We start from the raw sequence: 21,144 nt of genomic DNA, 5'->3' as shown, positions 1-21,144 counted from the left end.
GGGAGGAACCTAGCAATAAAAATGGCTGCAGTTTCAAGTTTCCAGGAATTTGAAACCTGAGGAAGTTTGCACTTGGCAAGGCTACACTAACCTTTCTACCTATCCAAATTTGTACAAAATAAATGTCAAATAGCAGTTAATATAAAAAGTATAGTACTTACTGCTATAATCACCATATCCATAGTAGTTGTTGTAACCAGTGTAGTCATATCCTCCATAACCACCGTAACCTTGGCTGTTATATCCATAGTTGCCATAGCCTTGATTCCAATAGTTACTATATCCCTGGTTCCAGTTTTGACTGGGGCCTGCAGCACATTAATAGGTTCACTAAAGTCAGAAGATCAGCAAAGATCTTTACTTCAGGATAATTAAAAAGCAGAAAAGCTTAAGACAGTAAACTTAGGCTCTGGCTTACCACCACCTCTTCCACGAGCTCGGCCTGCAAATCCTCCTCTGGACCCCCACTGCTGCTGTTGCTGATACTGTTCCTTCGACATGGCTACTTTGATTTCACACTAAAAGAGAAAAATTATGTTACTATACTGAATCAAGAAAACAAGTAGAATAATAAAGACAAAAACAAAAAAGAAAGCAAAGTTTAATATAACCACAATAGCCATTACTGTCTAAAATACAGTTGGCTAATGTGATACTTTCCTCAAAATCAGTTTATCAATTAAAATCTTTAGTACTTAAATGATCACTTCTGACATCAAAGTATTTGCTTGAAATGTTACTATATTCTACCTGTCTAAAAATATGTCTTGGTAAAGCTTAGACAAAAGTTCACTTAAAAATAAATGTTTCCCTACTGTTCCCCAATGAAAGCAAAAATAGTTGATCAGTGACTTTAATGACTAAAGAGCACATGAGACATCTTTAAAGCACAAGCATGCCAATTGAAGCCTTTACAGAAAGCCAGATGATTAAACTCTTTACAACAAGGTAGTCTTACAAGTCTGCAATTAAATGGATGCTAACTTACTTTACTAAGACCAACGTTGTGGTATTTCTTTTCCATTATCTTCTTCACTGGTTCCTCTTCCTTAAAGGTAATAAAGCAGAATCCACGCCTCTTATTGGTCTTGTTGTCCATGGGGAGCTCTATGGATTCCACCTGATGTCAAAAAAGTTTTAATACTTTAGTTTGCATGTTATTAATAATAAGAGCACAAGTTTAATGGGGAAAAGTATACAAAGAAAACATATTTGGCCCTCAAACTGTATTCTGCTGCGTCCCTTTCCCTGTTAATTCTAATCTTTTAAAAGAATTCTTCAAATCAGAATATCCACTCCACCTAAAATTTCTTCAAACCTGTTTATAGTAAAAGCAAGCTTCACAGAGTACTATTTGCTACCTAATTCAAGGGTCACAAACTCAAATGTCCACCAAAATCAAGCAGAAGGAAACAGTCAATTTTAAGAAAAACAAAAGTAACTGCATTTGGGAGAAAAATGGGGAGTTCATGAAGGCCCCTGAAAACTGGCGAGTGTATGACCACCCCAAGGTGGAAGCTACTACTCATCATAGACAGCTACTGCCATGCAAGAAAGCAGTTCCAATGTTGCTTGCTCTTACAAATATCAGAGAAAAGCTAGACATCCAGATTATTGAGGGAAACATCTCAATTCCTAAATACTAATAAAACACGCATTGTTTGAATCAAGTGACAGACGTCTATATGCTGTATCTGGGGCCCAAGGCCACAAATTTCCCATCTTAGCTTTAAATCATTAATTCATAAAAGGAACTTCTCTCTCACTATTTCACTAAGGCTGTAATTAGCCTCATAAAACTTGCACATATTATGTGTTTAAACTGAGAAGGTATTTTGGTACCCTATTCTTCATTCCTTTCTTATTCTCAACTGAACCATTTTCTTCTCTATCTCAGGTACTCCAACCCTGGATTTCTTCATGTTGTTTGTATTTTTATTTCTTCTCTTAATCTGGTAAATCCCTCAAGATAAGAATGTCTATTTCATCTTCGTGTACCCTGTGCCTACAGTTCCTCAATAAATGAGAAAAATGTAGTCATCTAATCCTCAAAGATCTGCTAATAAAATATTTATACAGTATCATTATTGCAAAAATAATCACATAACCTGCCCAAACTTCAAAACTGCTAAAAACCCTTAATGTGACAATTATAGTCTCACAAATTATGGGGGGTGGGGTAGAGGGGATGGTTCAAAACATTATCACATACCTCACCAAAACCACCAAAGTACTCTCTTATTTTCTCTTCAGGTGTATCTGGAGAAAGGCCACCAACAAAAATTTTTTTAACAGGCTCTTTTGTTTTCATGGCTTTGGCCCTTTTAGGATCAATCACCTTCCCATTCAATTTATGTTCTTTCTGATCCATGACCTAAGGAAATCGAAGTTTTTCATTTTAAATATGTGTATCTTAACTAAAATTCAGAGACTGTTAACTTAGTTAAAAATAATTATAGTTAAATATAGCTAATGGTAGGCATATGTTGACTGGCTTAAGATTAAACTGCCGAACTGTGGTGATGTAACAGCAGCTAATATACACCATTGTCTAAACATGAAGGTCGATTAGAATAGGGAGAGACAAAAATTTTATCAGTAACTAGAAAATATCACACCTTTAACTATCAGCAATATAAACATGACTGCTACGTTCCCTTAGCCCAAGACTAAAATGATGACTAAAAGTTTGTTGCCTAGCAAATTTCAAGCTCTGTATTTCTGTGAACTTGTCACAGCACATCTTTTTAATCAGGCATCTTTAAATCTCAGTATTTTAAAAGTTAATTGACATTTAGTGGAGCCTGACACACAGAAGGTCTTCAGTAAACCATTTTTTAATACTTGGGCATATTTTTAATTTTTTATTAAAGTATACTTGGCATAGTAAACAATTCTTGAATCGGACTCTTCATTAAAACATACTGGCAGGAACTGTATCCCTTCCTATTATTGCAAAATGTGAAATTATAAATAATGGGCAAATTAATTTTATCAAATTATCCACATAGTTTATATTAACAGATCAGAATACGTTAACACACTACCTTATCTACACTCTCCGACTCTTTAAATAGCACAAAGCCAAAACCCCTTGATCGCCCTGTGATAGGATCTAACTTCAGAGTGCAGTCTACAACTTCACCAAATTTGGAGAAGTAGTCCTTCAGATCTTTCTTTGTAGTGTCCCAGCTAAGGCCTCCTATAAACATTTTCCTGTAAAGACAAAAAGGAAAATTAAAATGCTAAAAAAATAAAATAATCAAACTTTGCCTTAAGTATTCACATCAATAATACCTTTTCCAAACTGCACTAATTTATGGGGCAGTATATGAAAATGTCATTCTTCCTACATGACCACATATTAATACCCTAGTCCAGTTCTGAAAAGGTTTGCTCTATCACTGCTGCACCTGCATAATTACGATATAGTGAGCAAGCAGCTGATTCCTTTGACTTGCCAAAAAGACAAATGTGTCTTTCTTAACTTACATGTTAAAAACTGGCAACAGCAAAAAAGAATTTTAGCTCCACATTTCTCTTCCAAATCTTCATTATACTTGTTAACGTGGCTATGCAGTCCCCACTGATCAGAGCAACAGCATGTCTATGCTGAAGCTCCTTTCTGTGTCACAGTTCTCATCAACAAAACTCTTAGCACATAAAACGGAAAATTCTGAGTCTCATAAGTTGTAAACCAAGTTTTTGATGTGCTAAGAGTCCTTAAAGACAAAGGTAATCATGTAAACAATTCAGTGAACAAAAAGAATTATCCACTGAAGCACAATCCACTAATTACCCTAGATGATTTATTTGCAGTAGAACCTCAGTTAACCAGCAATATTTAAATCTTCAAAATGCTTAAAGTGACCAGCGGTAAATAGAAACCACCAAGACACTTTAAGACCAAATATTACTCCAAATTTTAAGGTGAAATCGTTTTGTGTAATTCTGTGTAAAAGTAAAGTCTCTGACCAAGAGCTCAAGTGGCTCTTCTAAGGCAAATGCATTACCATTTTGGTAGCCCCAAGAAGCACTTTTTTCTTCTGCTCTTATACTGCAGGACAGTATTACAGGACAACCAGACAGGTAAAAATACTACAATGAACACAAACTACCAAATCCATTCTATCTTTACTAAATGGAACGTATTAACTTCATTCCATCTTTACTCAGTAGGCACACCAAGATATAACAGTATAGTATAGTAAGAAAAGGTCTGTTATCGTAATTCTGAACAAATGGGAACTGATTTTAGCCTCTCTAGAACCTCAGGTTCTGACATGCTCTCCCCCTCAAATTATGATGGTTTACGATGATACCAATTTAAATTTTATATATATTATTGTATCTTGCTTAAAGCATAATAAGTATTGTCCATCCAGATTACCTCCGCTGCCCTGAATACAAAGACTAACTTTCAAGTTGCTATCACTCCTAGAGAGACGTGCAAATACTTTAAAATGAAGTAGGGACAGAACTTCAGAAAAATCTTAAGCAGCCAAGTTAAAACTATATCATAAGACTTGTTCTTATGAGGACAAGCAGCAACAAAAATGGGCCCCTAATGCTGCAATATGAGTTTAAAATTTAATACTTAGTTGTAGTGAATCCATAGTTCCAATTAAAACGTAGGACTTCATCTACAGTATTTTATTAACAAAGTTGAATTTTTTAACCCTACCTATAAGCTATTTAGCAGCCCAAAGGCTACTAAATGTAAAACACCTACTCAACAATTGAAATCTCTTTGCTTTTAAGATATTGATATTACGCCATATATTAAATGACAGGAATAGTTACATAACCCAGTGCATGTAATTTATCTCAATGCTGTGCAGTGTCATTTAGGAATTTAGGCCGCTTTGTGGGACATACTGATAGAGCAAGTAAATTTATAGAGGCAGTAAGCCTAACTGCCTGGGTTTAAATCCTACCTCCACCACTTACTAACTGTATGACCCTAAGGGGGGGAGGGGGGGAATTCCAAGATTGTTTCCACATCTGTAAAAGAAAAAAAAAAAGACTAAGAGCATACATCATATATATGTGAGGATTAAATGAACAAACACACTAAGAGGGCACAGAACAGTCTGATGCATCCTAAGTGCTCAATAAAAACAATTTAAAAGTGATAGGGCACAATCTAAATATAATTTAATAAAGCAATATTTGCATTTACTTAGTGGAATTTTTTAAAATCTGAAAGGGCTATATGAAGTTTCCAACATTAAGGGGAAAAGACTAAAATGGATTTCATATAAATGGATCCTAAGGTTATTTTCAGACTTAACCCAGAAATTTTTAAGTATTCCATGTAAAAAATACATAAATTGGAAATTAGGTTGTCTAAAACTCTTAAAATATAGTTCCAATATCTTGGTGACTCATCTGCACTCTACATAATCACCAGTAATTTTAATTAAGGAATAATTTCAAAATATAAATGGTAATACATAAGGAGCAGTGCTGGCTGGTGGAAACTGTTCTGATTTAATACTGTTTTCTTCCCATCCAAAAAACTTATTTTCTATACTGTTGAGGTCACTAGGTTTAACACTCCAAAGCCAACAGTATTTTATTTAAGATACTTCTCTAACAAGTCTTTACCATGAAACATCTCAAAGTAAAATGAAAAGCACCATTACAGTTCCTCCCAATCTTGGAATAGGGACCAAAAAAAATTCTGTAACTTTTACACACTTCCTAACAAGTCATAATCTTCCATACGTGGTTTCATAACAAGTTCTGACAGTTTAAAAAATACAATGCAATGTAAATGTGATTTACATTTCAAGTACATAGAGTGACTGGCTAATCATGTCACTTTTAGAGTAATTTTACTCAAGTACACCACTAACCCTTATTTAAATAAATTTTCTGGTATTTTACCATTGTAATTATTCCTTTAAAATCCTAAAATGATATTAATATAACAAAATCCCACCAACACATAAATGACTTTTTCCCTTAGAAATTGCAGATTTATTTTAAAGTTACTAGTTACCTATAATGAAAGGGATGAGTTTACTTTTAAAACAATCTTTGGAATAGCTTTACAAGTCAATAAAAAAAAATTAATCCCTTTAGCCTAGTATATTAAATCTCATTACTTCATACTACATGAACTTAAATGACTAAAAAATGATAATTAAGTTGAAATCACAATAGCTAATAAATATGACAGGTTTTGAATGAACTTTTAAATGGTTAACCCCAAATCACCCTTTTCTTCATTTAATTCCAAGGAAGGAATGACATCTTGTACTTTTAAAATAAACTCTCAATCAGCTTTATAAGGTACACTCTAATTTACCTAGAGGTTAAGGAATGGGGTTTCCTTAACCTAGAGGTTAATGTTCTGGTTAACTGAGATTACTACACCTTCACAATTCTATAAAGATTTCTGTTGGAAATTAATTTAGATTATCAACACTAAACTAAGAAAATAACTTTTACCTTTATTAGAAATTTCAGAATCTTGCAATGCTTTAAAATCATGTACTTTTTAATAGTATATGGAAAAAATTATAGAAGATTCATTCTATGACATTGTTTGTCTACGAGTCTATTTGCTGAGAGTTGAGTATTTGCTTAGAGTTTTTCATCTATCTTTGTCATAAGACTAGAGGGAAATTTTTCCTAGCTGTTTGGGCTTTGTGATAGTTTCAAGTCTAAATAGGAATTTATAGAACTTGACCCATACTTAAAACTGTCACCTTGATTACTGGCCAAACCCTGCCAGTAATACAAGTCTCCCCCAACCCACCCCCAAATAGTCTTAAATGTCTAGCTCCAAGGTACAATATAATACTCCAGAAACTAAAACATGCTTACCTTTACTCCACAGGAGTAAACCACTGGCAGTATCAACTATTAAGACACAGGATATATACACACAAGCTATGAAAGCAGGCTACGGAGTCAATCTTCCTTTGGTGAGCATTGTTTCCAACACATGGATGAGCAAACCAAGTAACAAACATGTTATATTACCTGAGACCACACTGTTGGAAGTGAAGTAACAGAAACAGATTCCACGCTTCCAGCATCCACTTCAGTGCCCTATCTACTAAAACGTTGAAGCAAAACTAAAGTGAAATAAAACTTGGACTAAGAGAAGTTATGTTTCACTCCATTTGTGAACCCATACACACTTGCGGTGCACAGCTTTAAGTGGAATAGGAAAAAAATTATTCTATTCTGTTTTAAATGCTTTCGAGCAAGTCATGTATCACTTGAAGGCTAATAAAACTAATCATCCTACATGTTGGCCATAAATCACAGTAATTTCAAAACTTTCTTATATTAGGGCAGCCTTACAGATGACAGAATACCCAGGCAATACTAAAAGTACACAGTAAATATACACTTACTTTATAGAAGAGGACACATGACTTGAGGGGAAAAAAAACAAGGCTTAAGGCAAGTATATTTATCTTAAAAATCAGCACTGAAAAACTTAAAGATATTCACCAATTCCAAACCCAAAAGGGCAGTATCTTTCATAAGCGATAAGAATTTGAAATGGAGAGAATTTAATACTCCTCCCTTATAGGATCATCATTTTTCAGATTTGGGGGCATCAATTTCTGCAATTTTAACACTGGAAACCTGTCAAAGGTTCCAAAGAATGCTTTTAAAATTCAGACCCATCTATTCAGGGCCTCAATTTTATAGTAAACCCACTTTACTGAATCAAAGGCCAGTAAAGGTGGCACGAGACTGCTCTCAAAGTATTTGTTTTACAAAGCAAACAATATTCAGAATGCCCCAGAAACAGTAAGGTATAGACTATAAATCTCAAACATTTAAAACAAAAACACGTGTAGTCCCATGTCTTAAAAATTAGACAGGAGAAAACCTACAGCAGAATTCACTAAATTCCTAAACAGGAAAAATCACACTTGAGCTTACACACTATTAGAGGACTAGATCAAGTATCCTGTTATTAGAAAAGTATTGTTGTCCTATGATAACTTAATGGGACTATTTTGCTTCCTGCCCAATCCAATCTTGCAAAATTGTCTGAAAGCTAACAAAGTATTGTAGTTTTCCACTGATAGTGAGGTTTTAAAAATTATCTTCAGGTAGCTTGCTACATGGCATGTATATTTTGCCAGACAGTAATTTTAAAGTACCCACCCTAAAAGAACTGCAACCCTGTAGAGAACGTAATGGGTCCAAATCAAAATGGGAAATTCCACTGCAAATGCTTCTAAGAAAAAACTAAAGATGTTAAAGTTGGAAAGATTAAAATGAGGTGAACTCAGAAAGGCATTTTACTATGGAAATGAGTAATTATTCTAAGGGACCATAGTAAGCTGAGGAAACATTCACTAGGTATTAACAAGAATGCTCTCTGAAAAACAGCTGTTTATTCTTATATTCAAAATTTTAAAATCCTTTAAGTCTACAACAAATTGATTTTTTAAACATTTTTAGGACCAAATGCACACAGAAATGATTAAGAAATTAAATTTAGATGATTTTATATCTACTAAGCAGTCTTATTTATACTCACTATTGAGACTATAATGAAACTGCTGCTCAATTTCCCTCAAACTGGGAGAGAAAAGAACAGATAGGCTGCCAAGTGCACAGACACCAAAAAGAAGTTTAACGGTCTTGAGAGTCTTTTTTTTGTTCAAAAAGAAAAAAATATCTGTAACAGGATTGAGACTGGGTGACCGGGTAATTTTAAAAAGTCAAATATTAGACTTTAAAAATGAAACACTATTTGTTAAATGTAAACTTGCTAAACTTAAATGAACCTCAGTAAAATCCTTTTTTCAGTGGATAATTGGCCAGAATCTAAAATGTTCATTAACTATAAACATTTAATTTTCCATTTTTCCTAAGAGGCCATTTAGAAGCTTGTTGAGTTATACATATAGTAATAGGTAGCAGGGCAAGTATAATTCTTACAAGAATCAAAACAGTGACCTTCAAATCTAAGTTTATGGTCCTTTCAAATTACTGAAAATAATTGCTTACATAAGATTTGAAATATGTAATGCAGCAGAAAAGCCAAGTAGTTTAATCTTAGTTTGCCCACTATAGCAGCGAAATTGATCAGTGCCAAAGAGAAGGTATCATTTTCATCAGAAACATTTTTGTTCTGTATGTGAAACTGACTCATTTTTTCCTTTTCCCTTTAGCCTACTGCTTCAGTCTGCTTATCTCCAATATGAAATTGGACAGATTTCAGTGGATGACAATACAGTAATAAGCACAGCTCCTGTAAAATTTAAATGTTATCCCAACTGGGCTTTTAAGATAGAACTTGTACACATATCTGCAAATTACTGGCCCTCTAAACTCCAGTGGTGGTGGATACAAACGCTTAAAAACTAAAATATAATCCTAAAGGCAGAAAGACTGACATTTAGGGGAAGGGAGTGATAAAGAAAACAACAGTCAATCTACCAGCCTTCCAAAGAGAAGTCATGCAACTGTGAATACATGTCAACCAAACAACTATAATTAACATTCCAGCCAAATCACACAAAATAAAAAATCTGATTTAAGAGCTGTAGTGGCAAGCCACATCAGCCCACCTCTGAAAGTACATATCCAATTCTTATTAAAGTTATATCTCCAAATATGGTTGGTGATTTAAAAAACATACATATTTGCATAATACACATACACTACTTTAAACATTGTTTTGCTTTTGACATCTCCACAATATTTCAGTATAACATGCAAGACATTTTAAACACAAGATTTTATAGCACGTAACCGTCACATTTAGCATTAAACTTAGAATTCCAAAAACATTAACAAAAACAAATCAAATTTGAAATTACAGTAATATTTTTTCTTGCCCAGTTAAAAAAATACCATTACTAACTATATTAAGCTTTAATCGGCCAAACCACAATTACATGCATTACCACAGACCAAAAACCATGTAATGGCATCAGTTTTGCCCAAAGATCATTCATGATGCCTAAAACAGTTTTATATCCCAGGTACAAGATAGCCTACTGTACTAATGTCTAGAATTTCCTGGGGAGTCAATGGGCAACCAACCAAAACACAGCCTCTGCAAGTTATGACTACTACTGAAACCTTTATAATACAGAAATAAAATTTAAAAGTTTTACCATTCTTCCCGCTGTGCCGTCGCTGCTTCAGAGTGTCGTGGGGAGGAGTTTGAATGGCTAGGGAATTAACAACCGGTACAGCAACCAATCAAAATTCTAGTTTTAGTTTTTGACATTGTTAGGGTTAAAAACTTTTAATTCATTTACACTTCAGTTCAACAGTAGATAACTACAAAGGCAGCTGCTTTGTGATTTGAAAAATCAGGTCTAACAGAAAGCCTGCCCCAAACAGCAGGTTACACAATTAATCATTTTGGTGCCTCTGTCCAAGGAACAGAATTCAGAAAACGAAAACCAAAATATTAAAGGCTTAAGTTTTCAAATATTTAACATAATTCCTTTCTTAAATTAAGCTATATATTAAAGATTGATTAATTAAGAAAAGCTAGTTTCCCATCCCACCTCCACTCTCCCGAAGTCAAAACAATCAGCATTTAACAGCTGAACCAATCATAATTTTAGTTTTAGTCTGCCTGGACTGAGATGAAGTACTAGACTCCAAAGTGCTTTTCTCTCCCCCCTCCAAATCTGTGCTCTTTCCCAATAAAAGAAATCGTGTTTTCTAATACTGGGCTAAAGCGACATTTTATTGCTTTTACCTTCCAACACCCTTCTTCTGTTACACTGGGGGGGGGGGGGGTAATCACACACACTACAAAAAGGAATGGAAGCATTACCCCAAGATCAGTAATCAGTAATGGGAACAAGAGTAACACCCAAAAAGAACCTGATTTAGTCCCTCCTGCTAACTCCTGTATTATGCTCCCGCGCCCAAATACTGCATTTTAATGTATTAAGTGCAGCTTTAAGTAATATATACAACCAGCTCCAATTGGAGGAAGCAAGTTACTACTTAGAAACCTGCAAAAAAAAAAAATAGTCATGCCATAGCACAATACAGGATTTGTTCATTTTTAAAAGGCTGGTGGGCCTCCTGTAACAGTGGGTAAGAGCGGGAAGGAGAAATCAAGAGAGACCAAAAAAGGATCCTGGGCACCAAGTGGGGAAAAACGGGTTTTGTACAAAATGGAAGTGGCACAGAAAAAGTAAAACAGATAAAGAGTACAATGTGTACAAACAATTGGGGAACCCAACAGCTGAGAGCGCGAAAAGGGTGCGCGGTTAGAATAACTCGGCGGTGGGGGAAGGGCAGCCAGCAAGCCAGAGGTAGGAGGTAGAACAGCTCCAGTCAAGTGCAGGCCCCGCCAACAAGAAACTTAACGAAAGCCCGTGGAGCAAAACCAACGTACCAACAGGCGACCCGCGGAATTTCACCTAGCCCAGTTTGTTCCCTAGGCTGAAAAGTAGGGACTATGTAAGTAAGCCGTTGTGCGATAGTGTATAGTAGAAAAACGAAGAGGTCGAGGGGAAACTTATCCAAAATGAAAAATAAAAAAAGTAGGCCTGAAGCCGAAACGGGAGGAGCAAAGGTGGGCACCCCACACGTTCACCAAAGCATGTGCTTATTTAAAAAAAAAAAAAAATCGCGTCGTCTCAGGATGTTGGGAGAAGCACCAAATAAAACTCAGTTATCCAGGCATAAAAGCTTTGGCGTCTGTCTGTGTTTTCATGTCCGGGACTTTAAGAAACGGGCAACGGAGGAGACAGGAAAAAGAAAAAAGGTACCCCCTCGACAGGCGGGAAAAAATCCTGGCGGCTAAGTAGGTGGGAGGAGATCCAGAGCAAGGGAGGGAAGGAGGGCGGACCGGGGAGCAGCATGGTGACGGCTAAAGGTGGAAACGTGTGTGATGGGGGAGGGGGCGACAAACAGGCAGGGGATGAAGAATCTGAAAATCCCGGGGAACCCATCGTAGAAAAGGGGACTGTGCGCGGAGGCTGCACAGGGGCCTGGAGGGCGGGCGGAGAGCGGGAACGAGGCCTAATGGCGGAGAATAGGGAGGGGGAGGGGGACTACTTGGGCCTGGCTATCCCCGGCCGCCCCTTACTCACCCTTCGTCCTCCTCGTTCTTACTGGCATCGATCTTCGCCCCCTCCGACTCGGCGCTGCCCCCTTCGGTGCCACCGGCCGCGGTTCCGCCCCCAGTCCCGGCTCCGCTTCCCGCCGCCGCCGCTGCCCCCTGCGCTGCTGCCACCATGGCTCCCTCCTGCTCGCCCGCCGAGCCGCCTACCGCCGCCGTTGCCACCGCCGCCCCGTCCCCGCCGAACTGCTCCTCCGACATAGCGCTACTGCCTCCGCTGCCGAAGAGACTACACCCGCCGCTACCGCGAACCGAAACTAGCAGCAAAGTAATCCCCGCCGCTGCCGCGCGCTCGCTGTACCGCGCGAGGCACACAAGACAGACAAGACGCGCGTGGCTGCAAAGGCTCCTGCGCCTCTCCCTGGCCTGCCCCCCTCGCCTCCCACTCTCGCGCTGCGCGCACTCCGGCTCTCTTCGGCTGCACTAAAAAAGAATAAGAAGCAGCGGCGGCCGCTCTTGCCTCCTCCTCGCTTTAATGGCGCCGCCGCGGACCACCTAAAATGGCCGACGGAAGAACGGCGCGTCCCGGTCACGTGACGCGCGAGCGCGCCCTTTGCGCCTCCCCCGCCCCTTCTACCGCTATTTTTTTTCCCTCCTTCCCTCTCGGTCCCGCCCTCTCCCTCCCTTTTATACCTTCCTCGCAAGCGCTGCGCCGCACAGCGTGGGGCCTTTAAAAGGAACCGGAAATGGCGTTCGATAAGACAGCCGCGCGGGGACCGTCGAGAACAAGGAGCGCTGTTTCGAATGCACGGCTAGAGGTGCCCCTCCCTCTGCCCCCGCCCTTCCGAGGGTTCCTGGAGTCCGCTCACCCGCCCACCCCACATGCCCCAGCAGCGGGTGGAGACGGGGCGTAGGGCTGGGTGTGGTAGCACCTCCCGGAAGGGGACCGTGCCCTGTGTGTCTGCGGCGTTGGGGTGGGGAAGGGGGCTCGCGCACTCGGCGGCTTAGGTCATAGAAGTTCCGGGCGCGAGAAAAGACTGCCCTCAGGTTTCGGCCCCGTGCGTCTCACTTGTCCAGAGCGGTGCCTGGGGACGCCTGGCTCACCGTACGCGGAGCGAGGCGCCGCGGCGGACTGCGCGCGTGCACGGACTGCCGCAGATTCGTCGCCCGCGACCAGGTGACATTGAAGTTTCCCTGGCTGTCGCCACCGCCCTTTCGACCTGGGGCGGGCACGCCGAGACCGCTGGCGGTTAGGGCTTCTTTTTCTTTTAAGATTTGCTTTCCAAGTAAGAATTTTTCCTTGCCTGTTTTTCTCCTGAAATTTTTCGTCTGAAGAAGTAGGTAACTTGCATATTTGAAGGACTCGGGATTGTTTTCCTTGCTTTGTTTAAAGATCTTAAAACTTACCACGATTCTTTGAAGATACTAAGAGGTGGAAAAATGTTGGATCAACTAAAGGTTCATTAAATTTAATGATTTTCAGTCCTACCAAATAGAACGTAAAAATGCTGTGAGTCATCTTTACAAGGTTTCTGAGTATGTTGTGTTATAGGATTTGAGTGTTTTTAAACACCGCTAGGCGTTTCATGCTGGGTAATAGTAAAGTTTTTTAACAGACCCATTAGAAATCCCAAATGCCATTGCTAGGAAGTAGATTATTCGGGCTTTGGGATTTGCAGCTTCCTGCAGTACACTCAGAAGAAAATGTAATTTTTAGGTACTTCTTTAGTCAATAAATAATTATTTTCCTGTTTAGCTTGTGCCCAAGCACTGGGGAAACAGACTAGTGCAAAATTCAGCAGAGTTTAAGTATTTTTTTACACCACGTATTTAAATGAATTTCTCTGTTGAACACTGTCCAAAAAATTTTGAAGATTTAAAATATGTAATTTTTAAATTAATCCAGTGAGCAGAATTTGCATAACAGAATAATTAAAACTCAAGAAGACAAATCAAGTTATGAAAACGTTTTAAAAAACATAATCGTACTGAATTCCTATATTAAGCAAATGCCAGGCAATGCCAAGAACGGGTATCTTAGATCAAGTAGTAGGGACTTTGGGTATGTCTCCACCTGTCAAAATAGTAGCCAAGAAGAAAGTGGATATTGTGCTCAAACCAAATATTCCAATTTAGAGACAACTAATATCGCCTGAAGGGAGGTATCTTGAATCTTTTCTGTCTTCAAGAACGGGTTCTTTTGCTCTTAAGACAACTTTAGACATGCCCTACCTTTTAGTAATAGACTTTCCCAAAAGTTTCATTTCAATGCACGTAGCCCAGTAGTTTCTGAACTTCTTGGAATTTATATAAAAATTTGTATAAAAATTTACTTTAAAGCTAACACTTTTAATGCTACGTGAGTAGGGATGATACCATATCAGTCATATCTCAATATATTATGGTCCAAATCTCTGCATCCTATGCTTCTAAATCCACCCGGCATATTTCTTAGAACTCAACCCTAGTTCTTTTCACGTTCCTCATCTGCTTAGTAAACTATTCACCCTTCAAAATCCTATCAAATGTTACTTCGGTGAGGTTTCCCAGGCTCCCTGAGGGAGAATTAATCACTCTAACAGCCTTGTATCCTTACTTCTTTTATTCTAAATATGCAATTGGGCTTCCCATTCCGGTTCTGTATTCTGGAAGTAGCTTTCTGAGGTAGCCTGTGGGTTAGTGTGGTCTTTGTCAATTTCCACCAATGTATATCATGGCCAGGGCCAAAAAGTGAAGGTGATGGTACAGCCTGTCAACCTCATCTTCAGATGCTTGCAAAATGGATCTCAGATTCAGGTGTGGCCTCATGAGCAAGTGAATATGCAGATAGAGGGCTGTATCATTGATTTTGATAAGTATATGAACATCTTATTAGATGGTGCATAAGAGATTCATTCTAAAACAAAGTCAAGAAAACAGCTGGGTCGGATTATTCTAAAAGGATGTAATATTACAGGTAACCCCCATATAACAGCACTTCTATAAAATGGTTTTGCTCTGACACGGTTCGACAATTGGGGAAAACCCTCGTACAACACAGCGTCCTAGAACACTGTTTTACTCTAACACGGTTTGAGAATTAGAGAAATCCCCGAACAACATGGAGCATAATAACTTTAAAGAGCAAAAATATGTCTTACTCGAAATTAGGGAAATCCCCGAATAACACGGAGCATAATACTAAGAGCTTTTAAGAGCAAAAGATACCTCATTTGAAAATTTTCATTCGAGCATGGATGTTGTATCAGATTTGACTGCAGAATTTTAAAATTTATTAGAATTTTAAATCCATTTTGTTTGTGGAGTATTAAGTACATATTTTAAAACTTTGTGTTTTTCTTTTTACTACATTATTTTGTAGTATTTCTTTTTACTACATTAATTTGTAGCCCTGAACTATGTCTGGCAGGGAAAAAAAGATACCTCTTAAAAGACATTTCATCTCTCTAGAACAAAAATAGATTTTGGATTCACTTGAAAAGGGAGAAAAAATATCATATGTTGCAAAAACCTTGGGTTTAAATGAAGCAACAATCCGGACTATACAGAAAAAGGAACATAAAATTAGAGCTTTCATTGCTGCTGGTTCTATCTCCTCAAATATGACATCTCATCCCAGAGCGCCAATAATTGAGAAGATGAAAAAAGCCCCTAGTATCTGGATTGATGACTTCAAAAAAACAGATTCCAGTGGACATGTTATTAAATAGAAAGCTTTAAAAATCTACAATTACTTAAAGGAAAATGGAGAATCTGCTATTAACCCTGACTTTGTTCCTAGCAAAGGGTGGTTTGACCATTTTAGAAAACGTTTTTCATTACAAAACCTAAAAATACAAGGAGAAAGTGCCTCAGCTGATAAAGAAGCTGCCAAAACTTATCCAAAGGAATTGCAAGAAATTATTGAACAGGGTGGATATTCAAGACATCGGGTTTTTAATGCCGACGAGACCTGCCATTGGGAAAAAATGCCTACGAGAACATTTATTTCAAAAACTGAAAAAGTTGCACCAGGTTTTAAGGCATCAAAAACCGCATAACATTACTTATGTGCAGTAATGCTTCAGGTGATCACACGGTAAAACCTATGCTGGTTTCTAAATCTCTCAGTCCTCATGCAATGAAAAACGTAAATTCAGGGGATGATAGCACAGGTGAAAACGAAGAAGTTAAACACTTTAAAAAGCGTAAAGAAAGGCCTAGACTTAGCCGAATAGTTGGAGCTATATTTCCTAAATGAAGATCCTTCCACTGAAAGAAGCACAAAGTTTGAGAACTTCACAAGTGCTTAACACCATATAACAAAATTTATAAAGATCTCTCAGCTAAAAGCAAGCAATCTAAAATAACAGATTTTTTTGCAAAAAGTACAGAATAGAAGTCAAGATGATGCTGAAGAAAGTTCAGAGAATGAAGATATCTTGAAGAAAGCACCCTCAGCTAATGGTGCTTAGAAGTGATGACTAAGGAAACATTTAATATATATTAATATGTTATACTTCTGGTGAAAATTGCTTTAATAAAGATATTTCTCAATTATAAAAATACAATAGTATGTTTTTTAAATTTTTGGAACCTAACCCTCTTTTGTACTACTTCTTTCGTTCGTGTAACAGGGATTTGCATAACATGGCTTTTTTTTTTTAGGAACCTAACAACCATGTTACCTGTACTCTGCTCCAAAGCATCTCCAACTAGAAATGACTAATGAAGTGAGAAATTGTTGAAAAGGCAATATAGTTTGTGGGGTTTTTTTAGGTGTCCTTTATTAGGAGTATAGTTCTTAAATATTTACATTGCTTTCATTACCTTTATGTTACTATTAGATGACAATAAATGTTATGAGGTTTTTATTAAAAAATTTACACTTTCCAAAAAATAAACAATTATACTAGATCATGAGTTCCTGGAGAGCAAAGACAATGTTCTACGTATCCACCCTACCTAAAAAAGGCTCCTCTTCACATTTCATCAGTGGCATAAAAGCGCTTCCTCAAACCACTTTCTGACACGTCAAATTCCTTAAGAAAAAGAAAAAACAAACTTTTATTCCACATTCACAGATAAGAATTTAATGTTTAAGTGGCTGAAGATTGTACATTGGCGTTGTATTAAACTGGCCCAAACCACACAAGGAAGCAGTATCGCCTCACAATGTCCATGACATCAAAATTCCATTGCTTAATGAGGTTCCAGTGTGTTTCAGATAACATTGAAATACTGAATTCAGCCTTTGTGAAGCAATAACTGCGGAAAAAACTAGAGTAATTGTAAGAGGCAAAAAAAGTTTATTTGAGGTTGAAACTGGTATTGCTTTTACCCAGGACAAGATGTACAGACACCTAAGTCAAGGAGTCCGTTTTAACCTTGTAAATACTCTACAAATGGGGCAAGCATATCCTATGCTCAAATTTTTTTAAGTAGAATATGCATTCCATTCAGTAACCTAGAATAAACAGTGTCCAGAAGAAACAGGAAGAACCCATTTCCTATGCAAGGTACACATACTTGAGCTCTTCTAACAACCATATTAAACAGCCACTTAACTTGCAGAAGACCCTCAGTAGGATTTAAACATTTTGTTGAAGAATTAGCTGGTGAGTTTAGGTGAAGTGACCAGTTGCCCAAACAGTGAATAAGTATCATTCCCGGTTGTCAAGAAGCTCTCACTTCACTTGAGAAAATAGAGGCCTTGTTACTGTTCACTGTCCAATTTTACATCAGCAAGTCTATTGTAGGGTCTGAGTTCTGCTTAACCACAAAGTTGTCAGGAAGCTCTCACTTCACTTGAGAAAATAGAGGCCTTGTTACTGTTAACTGTCCAATTTTACATCAGCAAGTCTATTGTAGGGTCTGAGTTGTGCTTAACCACAAAGTTGTCAATATGGTGTCTGTAGATTCAATTAAAAAAAGACCTAGCTCAAAAAGGATTCACTAAGACAATGTCATCTCACTCCAGACCTACATAACCAACTGACTTCTTAACGCCTCCACTTGGCTATCCCAGAGGCATCTCAAGCTTTAGATGTCTAAAACTGAACTCTCCCTTCCCAACAAATTAGCTTCTTTGGTCTTCCTCTTATTAAATAAAACCTCCTCACCCATGTGCTCTTGGCAGAAATCAGGGAGTCCTTGATATCACCTCATATACCCAATCAATCAACTCCTATCTCCAAAACATATCTTGATTCATCTAAATGCTTCTTAGAACATACATAGTGGGGTTATCTCTAGTTAGATTCATTCACATTCAACCATGCAACATGTGGCACAGGTATCTTTCTGGTGCTGGGAATATAAGTGTCCAAAACACGTCTTTCATTTCATGGAACTGACATTCATTGGAAGAGGCAAACAACAGACAAAATAACTAGAGGTATAATGTATTTTAAGGTAGTGACAGAAAAATAACAAGGTGCTAGAGATAGGTTATGTACTATTTTAGGATGATCAGAGAAGATTCTAAGGAAGTAACTAAATAAGCCCTGTGACAGAGGCTTACTGACAGAGGAAGTGACAGAGAAAGCCATACACATAGCTTAGAAAGACTTCAGGGCAAAGGCAGGAGTGTACTTGGCACTTTCAATGAACAATGGAGGCCAGTCTGGCTGAATACAGTGAAGGGAAGAAAGCATAATAGATCATACCTGAGAGGTACCCAGGACTAAGGTCACCCAGGGCCTTATAAGCTGTGGCTAGTACTTTCATTTTAAATGTGATGAGAAACTATGTGAGAGTTTTGAGCAGGGGAAGGGCATAGCCTGACAAACTTTAAAGTGGCCAAAATAATCAAGATAATTATCTGGATTCCAATAATCCAAATCATTCTGGATGTTGTATGGACAATGGATTGTGGGAGGGTGTCAGGGAGATGAGTTATGAAGCCTCTCATGGGCGATTTGTTCTGATGAGGCAAATCTACAAATAGGGTGTTATTTAAATATCGTGCCTTTATTTTTTTCTAGAACTACGTTTTCTACAAAGAAAAACATGCTCTAATAACAAGGGATCATTAAAAATAAAACAACTGAATTAATCTTGATAATATTTCCAATAAAGAAGAGGACTATTTTCATTAAATTCAGAATTTTTTCCTTCTTTTTATCCCCTTTTTTGAAGCCATGGGATGAAATTTTGGTTAGCTGCTAGAGCTAGGATTTGTCTAGAGCTTTTTCATAATCCTGACTCAGGCATTGCAGTAAGTACAATATTTTGACTTGAACTGAGTTCTGGGATATTGGATACTCCAGACTTCTTTCTTTTTCCCAGGGACCAAGGCTGAAGCCAAATAGATCAGGTTTTTCTTCATAATGTACTTTTAAGTTTCTTTTCGCTGCTAATTTTATAATTACCCTACTTAGTTCGTAGCAGCTACAATTCAAGAGAATAATTATTGAAAGAAAACGTAATACAGAAAACTTGGGGTTCTCAGATTAAGGTTCAACTAGCAAACATTCAAATCCTCAAAAAAAATTTAAAAATGTGTCTCTTATCCTGGGGCTATTTGGAGCTTCATCCTTTGTTGCAGTGGCTCTGAGTTACTTGATATTCCTTATCCCATACAAACTGCTTGAGAACAGTCACTTCCTTCCACCAGAACTGAGAGTTCTTGTTGTTAGGTAGAAGTTAGAAAATGTAGGAGAAAGAGAAGAGGTAGGAGGAGACCTATAGTGCTTACAGAAACATCTCATAAATAACTTGGATTAACTGCCTCCAGCCATGTATGTGTATTTACAAGGGAGGACAAGAGGTGGTCTGAAGCAAGATAAGGATCTGAGCCAACAGACCTCCACACGTCTTAGGAGGTCACGCCCTCCCGTGGAAGAGCATGCACCACCTTTTCCCACCAAATCAGTATGTAACTCCCACATCCCACCCAGCAAACTATATAAGTCCTCAAGACAAGGGGACCAGGAGCCTATGCCTCTCTCACCCATCTCAGCTAGGCCCTGTTCTCTTCCCTGAGAACGTTACTAATAAACCCTGCTTGCATACTAATCAGTTTGCAGATCTTTGATTTTTCACTGCTTTGGCAAGAAGAACTGAGCCTCCCACGACATTCTCAGAACAGTTGCTCAAAAAGTCACACTTGAAAAAAATGAAACATAATCAAATAGTTCCTCTGGCCATAGTAGGAGGGGTTTATTCTCTTTTAACTGCTTCATGTCCTTGATGTTTTGGCTGCTGTAGTAGATAGATGTTTGCTGTTTGGCCCCCTAACATCAATAGTTTCTGTTCTCTTAGTGATAGCAGAAGAAGCCAGTTGAGCTGGCACAGGGGCTAGTGAACAACAAGTCAACTATTCAGAATGAACTCATCACCCCTGGTCACATCATTTGGTTTGGGAAGGGCACCAAGCCTAAATCAACCAATCCCATTGAAGAACTTCCCTTTGACATTTAAGTGAAGAAATACTCTCCTACAGACTGGTCATTCAGAAACTAAGAAGCATGTACCTGAAGGAACCACCAGCAGCTGTTTTGCAACAGAAAAATGCCTGTGAAATTAGGAATCAAACAGCAATGAAGAGTTACCAAGACTTGGACAGAATCCCAGGTCCTGGTCACATTCTTTGAACTACCAGATAATTCCTGCCTACAGCTATCCATGTCTCTAGACTTAGTTGACTTAGTGAATTCCCTTTATTAAGCCAATTTGACTTGCCAGTTGATCTCTCAAAATCAAAAGTTTTTCAACTATGCTGAATTGGTTGTCAGCTTTATATTACAATCACCCACTTTATACCATCTCTGCTTTGCAGAGGAGAAGCCAGGAACAATTCCCAGAATCCCCTCTCTTTATGGTTCTGAGTTAGAGTTTGCCAATGAGAGGTACTCAACAGTAGATTGGGAAGGCAGAGAAAGAAAGCTTTTATTCTCAGAAGGTTGTGACAGCTTCACAGTCTTCTCCCAGGAGATAGTGACAGTTTCCAGCTTCTCAGATCTCACCACAAGCTCTCACATTGCAGTTGTGGCAGCCAAACACAATGGCTTCTCAGACTTCTGTGCAAACTCCTGCTTTGCAGTTGAGGTGACCATAAATGGCAGCTTCACTGACTTCTCCACAAGCTCTGGCTTCTTATATTTCACCAGGAGTTCTGCCTTTTTCATTTG

General features: G+C 38.2%; 1 protein-coding gene across 6 annotated transcripts in view; it reads right to left on the bottom strand.

Annotated features, from left to right (window-relative positions):
- Positions 1–12,619, bottom strand: part of HNRNPD (heterogeneous nuclear ribonucleoprotein D) — a 15,662-nt gene extending 3,043 nt beyond the window's left edge. For 2 of the 6 annotated variants that reach the window (XR_012493557.1, XM_019731362.2), the window contains exons 1-6: positions 12,063–12,617; positions 10,113–10,169; positions 3,048–3,216; positions 2,213–2,374; positions 989–1,120; positions 419–518 (exon numbers count right to left, since the gene is read on the bottom strand). Coding sequence is in view for 4 of the 6 variants with exons in the window: in XM_019731362.2 (XP_019586921.2) it covers positions 419–518; positions 989–1,120; positions 2,213–2,374; positions 3,048–3,216; positions 10,113–10,169; positions 12,063–12,292 (850 nt within the window). In the remaining 2 variants the exon portion in view is untranslated. Of the gene's footprint in view, positions 1–161; positions 309–418; positions 519–988; positions 1,121–2,212; positions 2,375–3,047; positions 3,217–10,112; positions 10,170–12,062 lie in introns of all 6 variants that reach the window. The other 4 variants (XR_002137338.2, XM_019731360.2, XM_019731361.2 and 1 more) reach the window with 4 other exon arrangements.
- Positions 12,620–21,144: the final 8,525 nt, after the last annotated feature.

The sequence above is a fragment of the Rhinolophus sinicus genome, linkage group LG02, assembly GCF_036562045.2.
Source record: "Rhinolophus sinicus isolate RSC01 linkage group LG02, ASM3656204v1, whole genome shotgun sequence".
NCBI lineage: Eukaryota > Metazoa > Chordata > Mammalia > Chiroptera > Rhinolophidae > Rhinolophus > Rhinolophus sinicus.
The sequence above is the reverse complement of the archived record's forward strand: the minus strand, read 5'-3'. Positions and strand labels throughout refer to the sequence as shown.